The sequence below is a fragment of the Lygodium microphyllum genome, chromosome 22 (assembly GCF_053477565.2).
Source record: "Lygodium microphyllum isolate KBCC chromosome 22, Lygodium_microphyllum_v1.1.10, whole genome shotgun sequence".
In the NCBI taxonomy this organism is placed as follows: domain Eukaryota; kingdom Viridiplantae; phylum Streptophyta; class Polypodiopsida; order Schizaeales; family Lygodiaceae; genus Lygodium; species Lygodium microphyllum.
In genome coordinates this window covers 135,479,357-135,499,555 of record NC_141156.1, presented here as the reverse complement: position 1 = coordinate 135,499,555, position 20,199 = coordinate 135,479,357, and the positions used below count along the sequence as shown (strand labels likewise).

Here is a 20,199-nt window from a genome sequence, read left to right as displayed (position 1 = left end):
TTAATCATTTACTAGACAAGTCACCAAAACATCATATGTTGGCCCTACCCTTATCTAGATTCTACTTGGACACCAATAAGCTAGATTAATCATTTCATTAAACCAAATTGACATCAAATTGAACTGTGAAAGTAGAATAATGTAGCATCACATGACATTGATTAGACTTATGACCACATTTTCGAAATGCATGATATGCACCTACAAAAACTCCCCATTTGAGTTTACAAAATCTCAACATACAATAACATCCTAGATTTCTATGGGAATAGAGGAGATAGCTTCCTTATCCATATCCCAAAGCGAATATAAACTATTTTTAATTCCTCAGAATCTCAAAATGCAAACAATTTTAGTCAAGAGAGATGCAGCAATGGCAACTAGATGCTCTTTAAGTTAATTGATCCATCTGATCCAAACATTTGTGACATAAGATTATTGTCATCTTTTATGAGAGACCATGGAAGCACATTTAAAAATCCACACTAACCAAGAGTAACTTTTTCCACATATGGACCCCACAATGTCTTACACCTGCTTCTTCAAGAGCAACTACTTTGCCATGGAACAAAAAAAAACACAACTGTGTCTAAAGATTGCTTTAACAGTACCAAAAAGCTCGCAAGAGCAATCTTAAATTTATCAAGAGAAAGAGGTTCCATGCAACCCTGACGGACTTTGTTAAAAACCATTAAAAGAGCATTATTACGCATTGTTTCAAGGGTAGATTGTTGTCTAGAGGCCTTCATGGGCATTCCTTTCGTCAATGAATTTTCATAGGGCCCTAAATAAGTTCAACAAACTGCATGGAGCATGCATGCCCCCAAAAGCCTACATAAGCCTGACAACAAAATCTGCAAGCACAAAAGGCTCGATTGTTCACAGCAAGCAGATATTTGTGAGTTGCAAATTCACAACTAAAGCAGCAAACAAAAACATAACAACCACAAAGAATGATAGGTAGATCAAATCTTAGCTAATGCAAAGAAATTGAAGGCTGATGCAAACTATTGCACAGAATCTGTTGCTACAGGCAGGCAAAGAACTCATGATTGTATGTGTAGTAAATTCAGAGCAGATATTCAATTCGCCTCAGCAAGGGGCAGCTGTGCAAGGGGAGGGCTCACCAACCACACTAGAGGTTTACCACCCCTTAAAAGCTAATGACATTGTCCAATTGACAATGAAGCAACTGTTGGAAGAGGTCGAGACCTCTCTCTCTCTCTCTCTCTCTCTCTCTCTCTCTCTCTCTCTCTCTCTCTCTCTCTCTCTCTACAGTAAAGCAACTAGGGACTGCATCATAGCTGAGATCATGTGCAAATCTTGAGATCAGCTACGGCCCGTAGTCTCCACCACACTTTTGTACATGGTTCTTTCAGATCTAGTTCTCCTTTCCTTTCCTTTTTCTTTCTATTGATGGAGCAACACTACACATGGTTCAACCCTAGCATAGTCCCATCGTATAGTTATTTTCCGTATTGTTTCATAGGCCACCCACTTATTTATAATGTTATCTTTACCTTACTGATGAGATGACATTAGACACGGATGTACTCTGGATTTTGTCACATAGGCCACATTGGCCTTATGTAGACGTTAATCTCTCTCTCTCTCTCTCTCTCTCTCTCTCTCTCTCTCTCTCTCAGATGACGCACACATGCACCCATGCCCACACCCACGCCCACACCCTACACTCACATGCCCACGCACAAGCACACCACACCCACGCGCATAAACCGTTTCATTACAATTCATCTTACCAGTTCTAGGCAAAATGGATTGTCAAGGAACACAAAATTCTGTGTAATACTTCCAAAGATAATGCAAAGACCTTGTGGCATTGCGTTGGTACAGCCAAATTTATACAGTTTATGATCATTTTAGCTGATCATCTTTATTGTGGCTACAAGACCCAACAGACTTTTTGACCCACAAAAGGCTGTCCTTACAGTAAGTGTGGACGAGACAGCAAGGAACAAGATGAAAGGTGGTGCCCTGAAATGTATTAATGTGACATTGGCGCGAAGATATAATGCTTGCTCGGTCAGTACTGTCATACATGTGATGGTTACATGCGTGTGCGCGCGCGCAAGAGAGAGAGAGAGAGAGAGAGAGAGAGAGAGAGAGAGGTGTGCTAGCATTAAGAAAAAAAGAGAGTATATTAGCAAAAAAAGTTATAAATGTTTGTCAAAGGCCATAAAGACCTATAAGACCTGAGTTTGCAGCACATTTGTGGATTGACCTATAAGATCTAATGCAGCAGATACATCATGTCCAAAGGATATCCTCATCATGTAGTAAATTAAAAAAGAAATAGGAAACAACTTGTGAGTGTGTTGTCACAGAGAGAGAGAGAGAGAGAGAGAGAGAGAGAGATTGATTGCAATCTCTGCATGTTAAATCTGGCTTTGGAAAGATCCCCACCATGAAACTATCTGATTTTTTCTCTCTTTACTCATCAGTGAACATCCTATTTACGTCTGCAACACCCAACCACAGACTCAACTTGCTGACAGAGCACCTAACGTGAGCAGCACGCACGGTAGCTGTATCATCCACCCTTTCTCTGTTTCCGAGGAAAAAGTGTAGCTATTGTACCTTCCTCTCTCTGTATCTTTCTTATGGGAAACTGTCAGCCTTACTTCAATTGCAGACAGTGTAGTTAGCACACGGATTCCACCAAAACTGCAGACAGGTACCAAACAGGTTGAAGCTTGGATAGAACAATTTGACCTGTAGAAATCTCTTAGACATGAAGCATGTCCAGGATTTCAAGAAAACTAGGACCCTCCCTTATGGAATTACATTATTTACCTCAATTGCATGATTGTGTTATATACAAGCTGTCACTTATATCAGTCAGCTTCTAGCTCAGCCCCGAACTTTTCCAATCTTGATGCCTCCTCTGCAGCATCCTTCAGAAGAGCATAATTCACTAGTCCATCATCCTCCAGTGCTTCAATTTGTCTGCCACCAAACCTGAAGTTGACAACACATGACATGACAAATCAGATGCATGGGCACACAGATAGGGAGAGCAAGTTTTTAAGAGTATAAACACATTTTGCCAAGCATACAACAGCCTCTCAGCTAAAACCATATGTAGAAATATCCTAGCATTTGCAACAAACACCAGGGGAGTAATAACCATGCCCATCAATGTAGAGGAATTGTTATGAAAATTAAGCTTAGGGATTAATTTGTTGGGCTTGGTTACAGACCTGTGTGCCTAACATACCGAAGACAAAGATCTCCAGAAGTCAGGTTTTGCAGCATAAATATAAGACTACCTATAATGCTCTGCATGTGACTCTGAAAGAAGGAAATTTTGAATATTAGACCACAATCATGTTAAGCTAATGGTCTTGGTATGCCATGTTCGTCTCCTAAATCTGAGCATTGTGATGCTCATGCCATGAAGATGGCTCCAATGCTATGCTCATAATCCGAGGTGCAGTTTTGGTTGAAAGTGAGCTTAGAGAAGCCAAGAGAGCTTCATGACCATGTGGTGGGTCAACAAGCATAACTTGCATCTAGATCACAACATGTTGCAATTGACCACGCAACTCTTGTGACACTACCTACATCATAGGTGACTTGGGCCTTCGCAGCACCCATTCCATAAATAGTTCCTAGTGTTGGAGTAACACATGAAAGAAATCCATTAATGGCACAGTTGCTTATTCCCTTAGGGGGATGTATTTTAATATCTTCACGTGATGCATCTAGGACAAGAAAGAGTGCAAATGCACTTGCACCAAAGTGGGTTACTAGCATTGAGCTTATTGGCCCAACACTTGTTGTGGGCTTTGTCATAGATGGGGAGGTTGCAAACAAGGCAGCAAATGCTACTGTTCAATGTTATTGTCAACATCATTGTCTCATTCTACATGGTGCATTGCTTCAATAACATGCAAAAGGATATCGATAACTTAATATCGATTGCTCCCATCATTGAACAAAAGCCCAAATGGTGACCTTTGTCTTGAATCACCAATTCATTTGCCATCAATTCTATCAAAGATCAAGCAAATGCTTTAGAAATACTCTAACAAAAGGTTTGCCTTTAACTTTTACATGCTAGGCCAATTGAGGGGATATGGTGGTGTCTTGAGGCACTTGTTCATTAGCAATGAGTTCACCTCATCAATTTTGGCAAACATAAGCCTACATGTACTCTATGCATGAAAAAAGGTGAATAGCTCAAATTTTTGGGATGACATGGCATGTTGACACTATAGAAGCCTTGCATTGGCAAGCTAGATGAGGCCATCGACAGATTGAATGAGAAGTCATAGGAATTGGCACCTGATGATGAGGCATGTAAGCAAATTCATCGTTTAGGTGTGGATAGGTGGAACTCTGATAGCTCATGAATGCATGGATCAGCTTTTATTGTGGATCCTGAGTTCAGAGATAGGGCTAAAGAAAAGGGTGTTAGAGATCATAGCCTGTTTGGTGGGCAGGCAGGCCTGCACAGTCGGACCAGCAGGCTGCTGCACAGTCGGACTGTGCAGTCGGACTGCCACGTGGCAGTCCGACTGCCTGCAGCCGACTTACTCCAGGCTGCGCCCTATTTCTGGCGCCCCATTTCAGGCAGTTTTTCGGCTATATATTGCCGACGTTTCCAGCAGTCTGTCCATTCTTCTCTGTCGTAGATTACAGACCGGTGCCGTGCAGATTTCTGTCTCTGTTCACAGATTTCAGACAGCAGACAGTGCAGACTGCAGCAGACTTCGAGGTGGACAGCAGGTCGCATCGTCGAGGTGGAGACACGCAGTCCAGCGCACTGTGCCCGTGTATATCTTTGTATTCAGCATTCTTTATACAGCAGATCTTCATTGTACACTGTCTCTTTCTCTCCCTTTTCTCTCTGCGTTCTCTCTCTCTCAGTCCTACCCTTCCACACCGCTGCACTCTGACAAAGGGCACATGTGATAAATGTTTGTGGAGGTTGATATTGTCTCCTTTAGTTTCTAAATCAATGAATTACACAAAAGGGAAAGCAGTAGTTTTTACCTACATGACCTTTTGTGGCTCTTTCAGTTGCATGGATATAATCACTGCAAACCTGGAGCAGCTTTGTGGTGGAAGGACATGGTTCTACTGGCCATTCACATTTTCAGTCAAGCAATCAATCAACTCATCTTTCTGATTAGAGAGAGAAACTTTTTTGTTAGAGAAAAGAAAATTCTATTAATGACACCTCTTGGGAAATTCCACTGAGGTGAAAAACAAAGTACAACGGACGCCATGTAGAGCCACTGAGTACATTATAAAAACATTGGTTGTCTGAATAACAAATATGATGGGATATAGTGCCAAATGTGAGGGGCTAAGTGAAAGAATGTGCGAAAAGCCCATATCTACAAGGAAGCATCTCTCCTTATTTTCTCAAAACCACCCTGTAGCATCTCCCCTGGAGAGTATGGTTAATCTCTGTTCAAACCATAGAAAGAGTCGGGAGTGGAAACATACTATAAATCAATAGCATGCCTACACCTTGTCATCCAAATATACCAAGCAATGATACTAGCAATCAACTCCCATCTGTGAGATTGTCTCCAAGTCCATCATGCCTCCAAGTAATCTAGAGTCAAGATCTCAATCAAATTCTGGCCAACATTAAAAAGAGAGTGGCTCCCCCAAACATCCTTATAACCCCATATTGGGCCTCTATCTATGACCCAAGCTACTACCCCTCAAATTGCAGCCATAGTCTCTACTATCCTATGAAAGACCATCTAAGAGCTCTTCCTCCTGAGCTTTTAGACAATCCCATAGATAACTGTTAGATTTGGAGTCAACATGTGTCATGAGCTTGAGAGCTTGGCTATGAAGGATAAGATCTCAAGGTGCTCACAATGTGTCCACATGGGTGGTGGTATGTGTGTTGGGGGATTTCTTTTTTTCCTTTTTGGTTTTTGGCTTTTCAGCATGCATGCGGGCTGTGATGGGGTGTCTAGAGAGCAAGATAGACTTGAGATAGATGTAAAAGATATTATTTATTGTAAGAAAGATGCTTCTGATATAGGCATGCACAAGTTGCCATTTTACTTCATTAGAGACCTCATGTGTCACTCTTTTACAACCGCATAAGCTATGAACTCATAGTTACATGGGTCTAGATTCATCTCCCATAATCCACAAAATAAGAGAGGATTCATATATTTGGCTTTCAGACAATGGTTGAGGCTTCATTTCCTACAATCCCTCCTTGGTTCAGGACTGGCTTGAAAGCCAATTGTTTTTGTTAAATGAAGATAGGATGGTTACCTCTACCAGATATCTGGCATACTTGGAGATTTGAAGTTACCTCAATCTAGTTCTCAAACGGAAAGTTTGGCAAATCCACATGCTCACTTCTATTGTCCAGGATAGATAGGGTAGTAGGAGCTGGGACTTTCTCCAAGATGGATCGATTTGATGTGGATGACTCGCCTGCGAGATAGGGGCAAGCTAGTAGGCATCGTACTAGGCACAACACTCTCAAATCATTCACTGGTTCAGCTAGTTCTTTTTGAGAGTCTAAGGACACCACTCTAGTGTCAGGATTCCAAAGCACCTGTTCTATGATGATGATCTTAGAGAGTTAGTTGCATGAATTCAGATATCCAAGCCTTTCTCAGCTAGAGGGGCAGCTAGAGACTTAGATGACAGCTTCTAGAGAGGGAGAGGACCACTAGAGCATGACTAGTTGCATACAAAGGGAGGAGAGATATCCAAGTTGCATTGGGTGGCTGAGAGTTTGCACGTTACTAGAGCAAAGATTGATGCCATGAAAGAAGGCAACTCAAGAGTATGAGTTTCAAGCAAGAGCTTCCTTTTAGACTTGATCTAGAGACAAGGTTAACAGATATTTTTTTCACATTAGAGGCCAAAAACACTCTAGATAAGGTGTACGAGACTCAGAAGAGCTAATGGATCCATTGCACAAGGTCCTCTAGAGATGGGGGCAAGCGGCTACAGATTACTATATAGCCTTGCTAGGATCCACTAAAAGACTCCCAACCTATCTAACTTCCCTTGGGAATGAGGTGAATTAATCTCTCGGTAAGTCTTGCTAGCCTATCCCTTGATACCATAGTCTCCCTAAAACCCAAGATAAGGCACGTTTTGATAAGATCCCAATAGATCGAGGACTGTTGGGATAAAGGCCCGGTTTAAACCCCCCGTGTATTAGTACACGCACATTGTACATGTGAATGCACTCTTTACGTGCCCTGAGTATAAATACATTTTATTCTTTGTGTACCAACAAATTGTTGGTACACTCTGACTGAATAGTACTTTCACTCTGCTCACTCTCTCTCCAGCTGTCACACTCTCTCTCACTCACTCCTGCAAACGACGGCTGCAGGTTGACGTGAAGGCAAACGTAATGGGCAAACAACTAGGCGACTAGCAATTGGGCATTTGCGTCGTGGATCAAACGGCTGCAGCGAGTTGGGCAGGCGACGACTGACCGGTGGACGAAACCAACGTAAAGATAGACGCAGCGGTCGCATGATGGGCGACAGGCAGGTGGCGCCAACAGGCAAGCATCTGACGTGATGGGGCAAGGTCAACGGGACCCCCCCCCCCCACCCCCCCAATCATTCCGTAAATCATTTTTTTATTTTCTTTCAAATCCCCTTTGAATTCCTTCCCTTTGACGAGGGTTCACGCGTTGGAGTACGAGCCATAAATTTGTGCAAATTCGAGCCCAGATATTTGGGGCTTTTCCCAGATTTGACATCATTCATGCCTGTCAATGATTTTCGAGTCAGAAATTGCAAACATTGCAAGTGGTGACCTCAATTAATTTGGGAATTTTGCCACATTAGCCAAAATTTTGCTCTTTTGAGTAACATTTCTTGACATTGGATCTCGAAAATTTGGGGCTTTTCATATATTGGCAAATTTTTGCTCAGCTGGGTTAGATTGGCTAACATTTATGCAATTTTGGACTTGAAATTTTGGGGTGGTAAATTTCTGTATTTTTTGCCCGTGTAGTGGCTGGTTCATGTACAAACAGCAGAGATTTATTTCTGGTTGAGAAAGAACAGCATTGCATTTTGTTGGTTCAGCTTGTGCTTTTGCAAATTAGTGCATTTACTCTTGTGTTCATGATAAAATGGCTGCAACTTCTTCCAATTCAGACATCAAGAGTTTGATGGAGATCAAATGGTTTGATGGTCATGGCTTTGACCTTTGGAAAGACCGTATGCAGGACATTTTGTTCCTAAAGGATTGTGAGGATGCTTTGCAGGAAGATAAACCCGCACTAATGTCTGATGCAAATTGGGCCAGAGTGAATAAAAAGGTTGTGGCTTACATAAAGATGGGTGTCACTGATGACATTCTGACAAACATGAAGGGTTTAGATACAGGTTATGCAATATGGGAGAAGCTGAAAACTACTTATGAGATCACTACACCTATTAATCAGATGCATTTAATGTGCAAATTGGTGAATATGCGACTAGATGCATCAAAGCCTGCAGCTGAGCACTTGAGTGCATTTACAGGGATTTTAAATCAGCTCAAAGATGCAAATTTGGACTTTGATGATAAGTTGAGGGCAAGAAAAATGCAAATGCAGGGGGCACAGATACATGAGCAAGAGCAAAGGAAAGGAAAAGAGTGACATTACTTGCTATCACTGTGGTCGGAAGGGCCACAAGAAACCTAATTGTAGGTACTACAAGAAAAAACATGAGAGAGAAAAATGCAGGAGATAAAAAGAAAAAGGAGGAAGAAAAGATAGATGCATCGGAGACAACCAAAGGCAAAGAAAAGGCCAATGTGGCCTCTAGTGTGGTCATAGAGGAGCTTTCAAATACAGAGGCTGATGTATTATGTGCAGTTGATTATGATGCCCTTGTATGTCACATGTAGGATATCCAGATTACCAAGGCTGATGTGATTGATAAACTCTTGTTAGTTGATGATGGTGTCACTTAGACTTGGATTGTAGACTCTGGTGCCTCTTTCCATGTAACTACTTGCTTGGAGTGTTTTGCTATATTCAATGCAGACAGTTATGGAAAGGTGTATCTTGGAAATAACCATGCTTGCAGCATTGATGGGATTGGCACTGTACACTTGTCTTTAGACAATGGTCAAGAGCTTGTGTTGAAAGATGTCAGATATGTGACTGGCATTAAAAAGAGTTTACTATCTGTTGGTCAGCTTGACTTGCATGGCTACACCACACTGTTTGGTGGTGGTTTGTGGAAAGTAAAAAAGGGTTCCATGCTAATTGCAAAAGAAACCAAGAAGGGCACTTTGTATTGTTTGCACTGTAAAGCCTTAAATGGCAAGTTTCTTGCAGTTGCTGAAATTTGCAGCCACTTGGAGTTATGGCGTAAGAGATTAGGCCATATGAGCCAAAAAGGACTCGATGTCCTTACCTCTCTGAAGAGGGTTGATGGAAAAGGCTCTAAACTTGACTTTTGTAATGAGTGTCAGTTTGGAAAGCAAATAAGAAATCCCTTTTACTCTGGGGTCTCTCGTAAGTCAAATGTCTTGGACTTAGTGCATTCTGATGTATGTAGTATGCCCCTGAAATAATTGGGTGGTGCTGCATATTTTGTCTCCTTTATTGATGATTATTCCAAAAAGATTTGGGTGTACTTGCTGAAAAAGAAAAAGTGAAATGTTTGCTGTTTTTAAAACTTTTCATACATTTGTGACCACTCAAACAGGTAGAAAGCTGAAATGCTTGAGAATTAATAATGGGGGTGAGTTCACATCAATTAAATTCAAGTCCTTTTATGACTTACATGGTATTAAGAGGGAGCTTACAGCCCCTTACAACCCTTCTTCAAATGGGGTGGCTGAAAGATATAATAGGACTTTATGTGAAAGAGTGCAATGCATACTCTCCACTGCTAATCTCCCTCATGCATTTTGGGGAGAGGCGTTCAAAACCGCGGTTCACATTTGCAACCACTCTTCAAACAAGTCCTTAAATAATGGCATCCCTGAGGAGGTTTGGTCTGGCAAATTGGCCTCATATGACCATTTACGCATATTTGGTTGTGATACTTTTATGCATGTTAGGGATGAGCTGAGAAACAAACTTGACCCAAAATCCACCAAAGGCATTTTCATGGGCTATGGTGATGAGGGTGAATTTGGCTACAGAGTGTGGTTACCTCAGTCCAAGAAAATTATTTGCAGCCGTAATGTTGTGTTTAATGAGGCAAAATTGCTGAAAGGTACTTTAGCCTCTAATAAAGATATGAAAAATGTGAAGTTTAAAAGTTTGGAGCTACCTATTACTTCAGAAAATGAGCCTCATGGTGCTGTACCACAGGCTGAAACTGATGATCAGCCGGTTATTTTTGAGCCAGATGATGATAGACAGCAAATAGAAGCACAAGGAGGTCATGGACAGCAAGATAGGCTTGCTGATTATGAAAATGCAAGTGGTGGAAATGAAAATGAAAGTGCTATACAGCATGAACAGCATGCTGAAAATGGCTTATAACAGCCAATAAATGTTGAAAATAATATACCTCCAAATGTAGACCCAATTCCTGAAAATGTTGATCATTGGGTACACACGTCTACACGCGTAAGAAGGCAACCACATAGGTTTGACCCCTCCTTGCATTATGTGATGCTTACAAATGAGGGTGAGCCTCTTATATACAAAGAGGCCAAGTCATGTGAGTTCAGCAATAAGTGGGAGCTTGCTATACAGGAAGAGATTAAATCTCTATATGCAAATGATACTTGGGATCTTGTGTCATTGCAATGGTGGCCACATCAAAACTTCACATGGGCCACTTCTAGGACTGTGGTGAGATATCTTAGATGCCATGTGGGGATTGGCATCACTTTAGAGAAGAAATTAGCACCCCTTCTTCTAAACATCAAACACAAGCTTCTTTTTTGGAGCTCACCAAGGCTTTCACTAACAAGAATTGTGATGGTTACTGTGACATTAATGTGACATTAAGGTCACAAACATTGAATGTGACATTAATGTGTAGTGCAAACCTTAGAATTAAAGGGGCATGAAAAGTACAAATCTTTAAAGGTCTTGCATATGGATATACAACACAAGTGTTGTATGTCAACTTCTATGTGGCAGCCTACTTTTGGGCCACATGATTTACTTAGAGTACATGGATTAATAGCTGGAAAGACAGTTAGAGTCATGATTGATGACTCTGCTACACATAATTTTATAAATTATGCACTTGTCAAAAAATTGAAACTTTCCCAACAAAAGAGTGGGCATCAATATATTGTTCGTATGATGCAAGGCCAAGACAATAAAATATGGGATACAATGGTATCCAATTTGGAAATTGAGATTCAAGGATATAAAGATAAACTTGACTTCCAAATTATGAATATGGAAAGAGCGGATATTGCTCTAGGGAGGGAGTGGCTATGGGGATTGGAACCATCCTTAAAACGTAGTTACCATCATAATACACTGGAATTTGAAAGGGATGGTAAGACTTTTGTCATTCAAGGTGAGCATGAAATATCTGATAATCCTTTGCTGTGTTCTACTGAAGTTGAGAAGCTAATAAAGAAGAAAGTTTGTGAGGTATATATGTTATGGTCTCTTCCTGTACAGAACACTTTTACTTTCTGTAATATAAAGCAACAATTTTCTTATGTTTGTGAGTTGAATGTTAATAATGAATTAAGTAGTTTGTTAGATGATTTTAAAGATGTGTTTCCTTCTGATTTACCAAGTGGCCTTCCACGAGATAGAGGTGCTATAAATCACCCAATTGACATAAATAAGGATACACACCCTATTTCTAAACCACCGTATAGGTTAAGTGAAACACAACATCAAGAAGTTGAAAGACAAATGAAGGATTACCTTGATAAAGGGTATAATTCACCTTGGGCTTCACCAATTTTATTAGTAAAGAAAAAAGATGGTTCTATGCGACTTTGTGTTGACTATAGAGCACTTAATAAAATAACGGTGAAGAATAAATTTCCTATGCCCAGAATGGAAGATCTTTTTGATCAATTGCAAGGAGCAAAATTCTTCACAAAGATAGATTTAAGATCAGGCTATCACCAAGTAAGAATTAAGGCACAAGATGTTCCCAAGACAGCATTTCCTACTAGATACGGGCATTATGATTTTTTGGTGATGCCTTTTGGCCTCACTAATGCATCAGCTACTAAGGGAAAGATTGTTCAGAAGAAAGCTCAACATGGGAGCGAGTAAGTACTTTAAAGAAAAGGTTTCCCGATTTACAGTTAGACCTTCCAAGTATCGTTTTCGAGGAGGAAACCGACTCTTAAGGGGAAGGAAATGTGACATTAATGTGACATTAAGGTCACAAACATTGAATGTGACATTAAAGTGACATTAATGTGATATTAAAGTGATATTTAATGTGACATTAATGTCACAGTTACCAACCAGGTTATTCTCATATCAAAACTTCATATGGGCCACTTCTAGGACCGTGGTGAGATATCTTAGATACCATGTGGGGATTGACATCACTTTAGAGAAGAAATTGGCACCCCTTCTTCTAAACATCAAACACAAGCTTCTTTTTTGGAGCTCAGCAAGGCTTTCACTAACAAGAAGTGTGGTGGTTGCCAACCAGGTTATTCTCACAAGCATATGGTACCCACAACCTCCATGGATAGCTTGTCGTGACACCAAGATTCCTCCACTAGAGCATATGCATGCCCTTCGGGTCCCCTCATGCGAGACCACACAAACACATCATGTCACTCGTCCCAACATGAACTTGACATTGGACACACCAATCCAAGGTTTGGATCGCTAGAAGATATGAGCTTGACGATACACATCGAAGATCTAATGGCTTAAGCCGTTATTTGTATTGACTCTGAAGGGGAGAGAGAGAGAGAGAGAGAGAGAGAGGATAGAAAATAAATAAAACATAAAGTAATTACTCACAATAAAAAATTTAAGAGGATGTGTTACTTTTGTGAAAAAATTGCAAATGTCACTAAATTAACATGACTAATGACAACACAATGGGGGGAATAAATTCCTAAAACCAAGAAATAAAAGAGAGGATCCATTTTCTTCCATCTCCAAGTAAAGGAGGCTTGTATGTTTTACCAACGAAGAGGGGGAGATTCTTCTTCTTCTTCTTAGTCTCTACCTCTTATTTTTCAAATTATTTAAATAATGTGAATGTTTTCTTTTCTTTCTCAACTTTTTCTCATAGTTTTAGTACTTTAGTTCTTTGGCCACATACTATCTTGAGACCCCGTCTGACGGGATGCTGGCCCTTCTTCTATGATTGACTTTGGATAGTCTATGTGCTCTCAGTTCTCTCTATGCGCCACGCTAATGCTATGCGCTACTCTGATGCTTATGCATTACAGCCTTGCACTCATGAGTTGTGCTTGCTTTATGAGAAGCATTCTTAGATTGCTCCGCTATATGGAGCTGCGGGATCACTTATCTCCTGGATATCATGGACTCGAGGATGCTTGATTCTTCTTTCACAAAGGTTCCCGCTTATTGCACAGCTTGCTTTCCGATTGGGTGTTAAGTGAGATGTCATGATTCCTCACCTTGTCTCTTTTTCTTTTTTCTTTGTTTTTTCACTCCCTTGCCCATTGGCCTTTTAGTGGGAGGTTGTTGGGGTAAAAGGCCCTTGGGCCTGCCCCTATACACTGACCACCCATATTCTTTATTCATATATATGAGATAGTGCAATAAGGCTGTCATATCATTCTTGACAACACCTACATTGTGTGTGCTCTTCTCTCCCGCATCTTCCTCTTCTCCTTCTCCACTGCCATTGCATCCCCTTCAACTTCTAACACTATACACGCTACTACTTCAATGGGAGACTGATCTATGTTTTAGGAGCTACAATATGGATTCAAAGGCATGCATTACAAGGTCTTACAAGAACCGAAACTATCATCGATGATAAAGGAAGTACTTCCTGACTAGAGGATGAATATAAACACTTCCCATACTTGGATTAGTCTCTTCTCTAGAGGGGGCATCCTTCTCATGGTCATTGCAACTAGGCAAAGACACCACATTCAACTTTATGCTTGAGGATAGTCGCCTTTTGTTAGAAAGACGGATCTAGAGTATGGCTATGGTGAATGGAAGAGAAAGAGAAAACTCATGATTACATTGACTGTAGTTAATAACTGTCACACAAGTGAATTAGATTCCAAGATGGAAGCTTGGACTATTAAACACAATCTTGTGTGTGTAAGCAATGACACTGATACTTGAGTGAAAGAACAAAAGTACTATGACATTGCCATCAAATGATAGACAAGTACAATGCTTTATAGCTTTAGGATAGATAGCACTTTCCACCATTGTGCTTATAGGATTGAGCAAGTATGCATATCCTTAGCCCAACTGCTCCATACAAAGGAGCTACACTGGGTGTGATTGCCTAATTCTCAACACCCCTCCTCAATCACAACCAGAAAGGCACAAAGTGTGTAGAAGCCTTAGTGAGCAACCTCCTACAAAGTGTGGGCACACCACAAATAGGGTAATCATCCAAAGGTTGTTGCAAACAAAGCTAAGTGTGGGTACCGAAAACATAGTGACAAAGTGTATAGAGGCTTTTGTACCAGGTTACATGAGGAGTTTACAAGCTTATAAAAAAGGAGCATTAAAGCAAGGTAATACAAGGCTTCAAAAAAGTCTATCAGAAAACTGAAAATAGAAGGATTGGTGCGGCTTGTCCTTCTGCTCCTCATGGTCGTCTTCTTCTTCTTCTTCTTTTGCTCCATGGTCTTCTTCTTCCTTCACAACTGCAAGATAGGCCTTCTAAGGCCTCTTCCTGGCATGACATAACTTCTCAGTATGTCCGATCCTTTTGCAGAAGTCACAAATTAGCTGGTTCTTTTTGCCTTTATTCATGTTACTGACATACAACAATTGTCCATCTTTTGTAGTTTCTTCTTTTCCTTTAATCTTCTTTTCTTCTTCTAACAAGGAGACCTTAATGTCAACCAATTTAGGGTTTGGCATATTGATTAAGGTGATTGAAACATTCTCATAATCTGGAGGTAAACTTTTTAACAAGACACCAATACATATATCTTCATCCATTTTTAGATTTATTCCTGCAAGCTGGGTTAGAAGACTTTCCATGTAGTTCACATGAGATGCCAAGGATGTATTAGGCTTCATGTCCAGTCTAAAAAATTCAATTAATAGACCATACTTTAAGGACTTTGACTAGGCACCAAACAATGTGTCCAATCTATCCCAAGTGTCATGGGACATGTCACAGGCATCCACATGGTGGATATAGCTGTCATCTAACTCAAGCTTTATGATGGCTTGAGCCTTGTTGTCATTCTTTTGCCAAATTGCAACAAGGGCAACATCCCAGGGCTTCTTCTCTTGTCCATTGGTGATAGCGCATAAGGCCTTTTTCATCAGGATAAGCTTTATGCAAGTCTGCCAAGTATGGAACCCGACTCCTTTAAAGCGACATGTAGGAGAGTCTTTGCCCATGCTGGAGTGACTCAAACAGCAATAAATCAACACCAAGATTCTCAGAAATAAGTTGTCTTTGGCTATGTCAACAAACACGAGCTAAATAGTATCAAAAGATACTAGCTTGATTTTAGGCTTGATGTTGCCTGATTTCAAGTGGTCTTCTTGATCTTCAGGTGGACTGCTTGAATTCAAGTGGATTACTTAAAATCTTCTTCCTAAGGTTTGACTTGCTAGAAACTTTAGATCCGAGTGACAGAACCTTCAATGTGCTGGAACCAATGAGAAAATGAAGTGGAAAAGAGCTTGAAGAGTACTTGGTTATGGAGTCTTTGTTTAGGGTTTTCTATAGATCTGATTTTTTGCTTATAGCAGGAGCTGTAGTACATCATTTGAAGAACCCTCTAGTGGGGAGAGAGATCGTACAATGGGCTTGAAATGCCCTATACTCGCAGGATGTATCACGATGCACAGAGGTAGATCAGACTGTACCATAGTAAACAGGCACAGATATGACAGCAAAGACGAAATCACTGATGTATCAGAGAGTTATGAAAGCTCCAAGCGTTGCTGGTCCAGTTTAGCTATGACAGACAAGAAGGTAAAGTGAAGCTAAGGGTGAGAAATGAAATCATGAGCTAACAATGAACTAACCAAAGGTAAAGAGAGACTAGAGGAGCAGAGTAGAGCTAAGCCATGCTCAGCTAAGCTCTAATATCATATCAAAAAGACAGATCTAGAGTATGGCTTTGGTGGATAGAAGAAAAAGAGAAAACTCATAATTACATTGATTGTAGTTAATGACTGTCACACAAGTGAATTAGGTTCCAAGATGGAGGCTTGAACTCATAAACACAATCTTGTGTGTGTAGGCAATGACACTGACACTTGAGTGAAAGGACAAAAGTACTATGACATTGCCATCAAATGATAGACAAGTACAGTGTTTTATAGCTTTAGGATAGGCAGCACTTTCCACCACTATGCTTATGGGATTGAGCAAGCCTATATATCCTTAGCCCAACTACTCCATACAAAGGGGCTACATTGGGTGTGATTGCCTAATTCTCAACACCTTTCGTGTGAGAACTTGGACCAAATAGAGTTCACAAGATGCTCTAGACAAAGTATTGGAGTTGTGGCACACTATAAGGGGAAGTGTCCCGACCTAGCCACCTACCTACTAGATGGATGGACACATTCAGCTTATCAAAGGAGGCCCCTCCAAAGATTAGAATGGAATCTAAGAGAGCGAGTGTTGGGGGATCCGTCCCTGGATAGCCCATGCAACATGTCCCTCTTTGCCTACACTATCAAGCTGAGAAGGAGGATTCAAATGAGCATGATAAAAGCATAGCCAACAACTACCTCCCCTTGGCAAAGGCATGGCATCATAAATTATTTACTATCAAACCTATAGAGCCGGCTAGATGACAGCTTTAGGTCTAGAAACATATCCCTCTTCCTATCGCTATTGGCTCATAAGAGCTTACTAGTTTATGCTTGGCTCACATATCGCAAGGACCCAGTGGCATGTGTGGGGGATGGTGAGTGAGAGGGGATAAAAAGGCACTATCTATGGGACTATCCCAAAGCACAGCAAGTATGGAGGAGAGACCTCAACATAATCTTTCATAGCACAACAAAGACTACGGTCACGCCTTATTGTGAATTGTAGTTTTAAAAATACGTGGGTAAAAGATCCTTGTCATGGCTCAATGTAACATTATTAACACCAAAACGTGAGAACTTCAAAATGTCAGTCTGTCAGGTATCTCTAGAGAGAGACTATGTTCTGGAAAAAGAAAACTTATTCTATCTAGCGTTGGCCTCTCTCTCTCTCTCTCTCTCTCTCTCTCTCTCTCTCTCCAACCTAAAAGGGCCCAAACTGAGCTTAAAATTCTTGTAATGATTGGGATCACCAAGAACCTCTATTATTAGAGAAGTGCCTACAATTGTATTCTTATTGCCCACCAAACATGTTCCCTCCAAGCGGCAGTACTTAAGCAAAGGTTCTTCATTTCAGCTAGTTCTTGGGGCTTTCACAGTAGAGTATAAATTACAAGAAACATTAAAATACTTGACCACGTGCATGTAATGCAAACTTGGTGTATGAATGCATCACATTTTGACTTTTACCCTGTTTGAAGAAAAAAAAAATTAGCATCCCACAATTCAAGTTGTTTCTTGGAGGGGCCAATTTCAAGGCTTGAGTTGTGTAGACATGTGAATGCAAACTCAAATGATGACTGCACAAGTATTGGCATTTTGCCATGATTCTGGTCAACTTTTCTTGCTTTATCACATGGTTTGCACAACCAACTCTTTATAGACATCAATTTATTATTTCCAACACACATCATCCCATTCTAGTCTCACGTGAGAGATAAGAGTCATTATCATGAATCCCACCAGAATGTTGTTTGCACAAAACATAAATACATCACAACATGATGATGCAATTTTATCCATTACATCAGACTCTACACCACTACACAAAGGTCAATGTTTGTAACTTACAACATATCTCTGGAAAACCCTAATCCATGCATAAGAAATTTGGTTAGTTCATATGGCAAAGATTTCTATTGACCAGGTTACTATATGCTACCATACTCGCTCTCCGCTGCTGTGTATGGAGATACTGAGGTTGCAGATCCCCGTAATGGGATGTAGCTGCCTGATGGAAATTAATTTGTAACTCAAGCTTAGGCTGATAAAACTCTCTTTTTCCAAATATCATTTGAGAGTTCTTATGGAAGCTTTGCAGTTTAGGTAAGCTTGGTCTGGGTATCATATATTAGAAAGCTACTGTCAAAAAATTATGGCTGGCAGAGGCTGCTCTGGTTTAAGAAAATGTTTCAATACACAAATGCCTTCTATACCACTTGGGATATCCTACTAGCTAGAATGTCCTGATGAAAGAGGAAGCTTAGTGCAGAATTTCAGTTCATTTTCATGGCGTATACCCAGTCCTATTTGCTACTTCTGATTTGGAACCCAAACACGTACAAATGTTTCCATGTCTCAAGCACTGGAGCTTTCTCAGAAAATGGAGGATGGAAGAAGGGCACTGAGATCTTTTGAAAATTGATAAGAATTTTCCTTAAACAATGATGTATTGAATATCTTTTTAGTATCATGTTTTGGTGCACACTGAGGATGGCTTGTTAAGCAAATAACCCAAAGAAAAAGAACACAAAAAAAGAAATTGTAATCACCATGATAATTGACTTCTAAAAAATTTAAAGGGATTGACTAAGGTAGATAAAATAGTGTGCTTACCAGCGACCATTCATAATCTGAATACACTTTAGGCCACTTTGTCTATCTTTAAATTTGACCAGAACTAGCCCTTGTGAGTTATTGTCATAGATCTACAGAGAAATGGGAAATTTTGTAAGACTTGTGAAATATTATACCTATAAGGTTCCATGCAATGCACCACCAAGTATAAAATCACATACACGAATTTTCTCAATAGCACCAAGTTTGCTACACTCTTCAGTTATGTCTGCCTCCAAATCTGAGAGCAGATTCGGGTCCTCCTGAAAACAAGCATTAGAAAGCCTTAAATCCTCTACATACAGAAAGAGCAATAGTCTCGAGTTAATAATCACCAGCTCAAATTTCATTTACTTGTTATTATTGATTTAAAAGCAATGACCAACTTAGAATTTAGAGAGACAGTAGAGATCATTTGCATGAACATGTTTACAACCTTCAAATGAAAACCCAAAAAGGGAGGTCGTGTATCTTAACTGTTTGTACTTTAATCCAGAATAATCTCTGTTTTAAAATTTACTGACTGTGCATGCACTTCTCTGTCAGCACTTAAATCCATACATACCACCAACTCCTGCTGTGTGAACATGTTTTTCAGAAGCACACCCATTGCTTGCTGCTTCTTAGCATCATCGAAGCCACCTGTAGCCAAACAAAGGCAGTGGACACTGATAAGTATTCCTCACTTTAAATTTATTTCCAGTTTTCCCCCAACCTTTTGAGAAAATTCCAAATACCAAGCCGAAACACCGCGCAGGTTTTTTTTGTGTGTGTGTTTTGGGGGGGGGGGGGGGGGGGGGGGTGGTTTTGTTTTTGGGTTTTTGGTTTTTGGTTTTTAAGAAAGAACTTCTGAAAGAGAGAAAGACGGAAATAAATTTGCCAAATTGCAAGAACAAGGCTCCACACCATATGGCACGTGTTGTCTTTATAATTTGGGCTGGCTCAAAGTCAACCGAACTGTTCTCCCAGCATACACTACATCTGATCACACCTTTACAGGTTGGGTCTTTTTCAATTATGTGAAAATTCTGACTGGTCCAGATTTTGCCACACCCAAGGCATGACAAGACATTCTAGAATCGTTCAACGCTACTTATAAGCATGATTATTGTTGCAGGACCATATCTGAGGAGTACTATGGAGCTGAGAGCAAGTCCCTTTATAATTTAACCATTGTTGTATTTGAAGCCTAGTACTGATACATACAAAGTGCTAAAGCAGCACAACCTGTTCCCTTAGCAGCAATGCCTTCTTATTGATTCTCTTCATTCTGTCATTATCTGGTACACTGCATGAGTATCATGTAACACCTCTAGATGAACCTCAAACTATGCAATCAGTATAGCTTCAATTTCTTAGAAGTGTAAAGATGTTTTAACTCTGGTTGGTTGAAGTTGGAAACTATGAAGAAATGCTCTAAACGCAGAAAACACACAACCAATTGTACGAAAAAGTACAGA

General features: G+C 40.3%; 1 protein-coding gene across 9 annotated transcripts in view; it reads right to left on the bottom strand.

Annotated features, from left to right (window-relative positions):
• Positions 1 to 2,151: 2,151 nt before the first annotated feature.
• Positions 2,152 to 20,199, bottom strand: part of ELF9 (RNA binding (RRM/RBD/RNP motifs) family protein) — an 80,612-nt gene continuing 62,564 nt past the window's right edge. For 6 of the 9 annotated variants that reach the window (XM_087662909.1, XM_087662908.1, XM_087662914.1 and 3 more), the window contains 5 exons: positions 19,305 to 19,381; positions 18,922 to 19,002; positions 18,740 to 18,831; positions 2,815 to 2,979; positions 2,152 to 2,685 (listed from right to left, as the gene is read on the bottom strand). In XM_087662909.1, coding sequence (XP_087519035.1) covers positions 2,856 to 2,979; positions 18,740 to 18,831; positions 18,922 to 19,002; positions 19,305 to 19,381 — 374 coding nt within the window. In that variant the 3' untranslated portion in view covers positions 2,152 to 2,685; positions 2,815 to 2,855. Of the gene's footprint in view, positions 2,734 to 2,814; positions 2,980 to 18,739; positions 18,832 to 18,921; positions 19,003 to 19,191; positions 19,382 to 20,199 lie in introns of those variants that run through there. The other 3 variants (XM_087662913.1, XM_087662915.1, XM_087662916.1) reach the window with 3 other exon arrangements.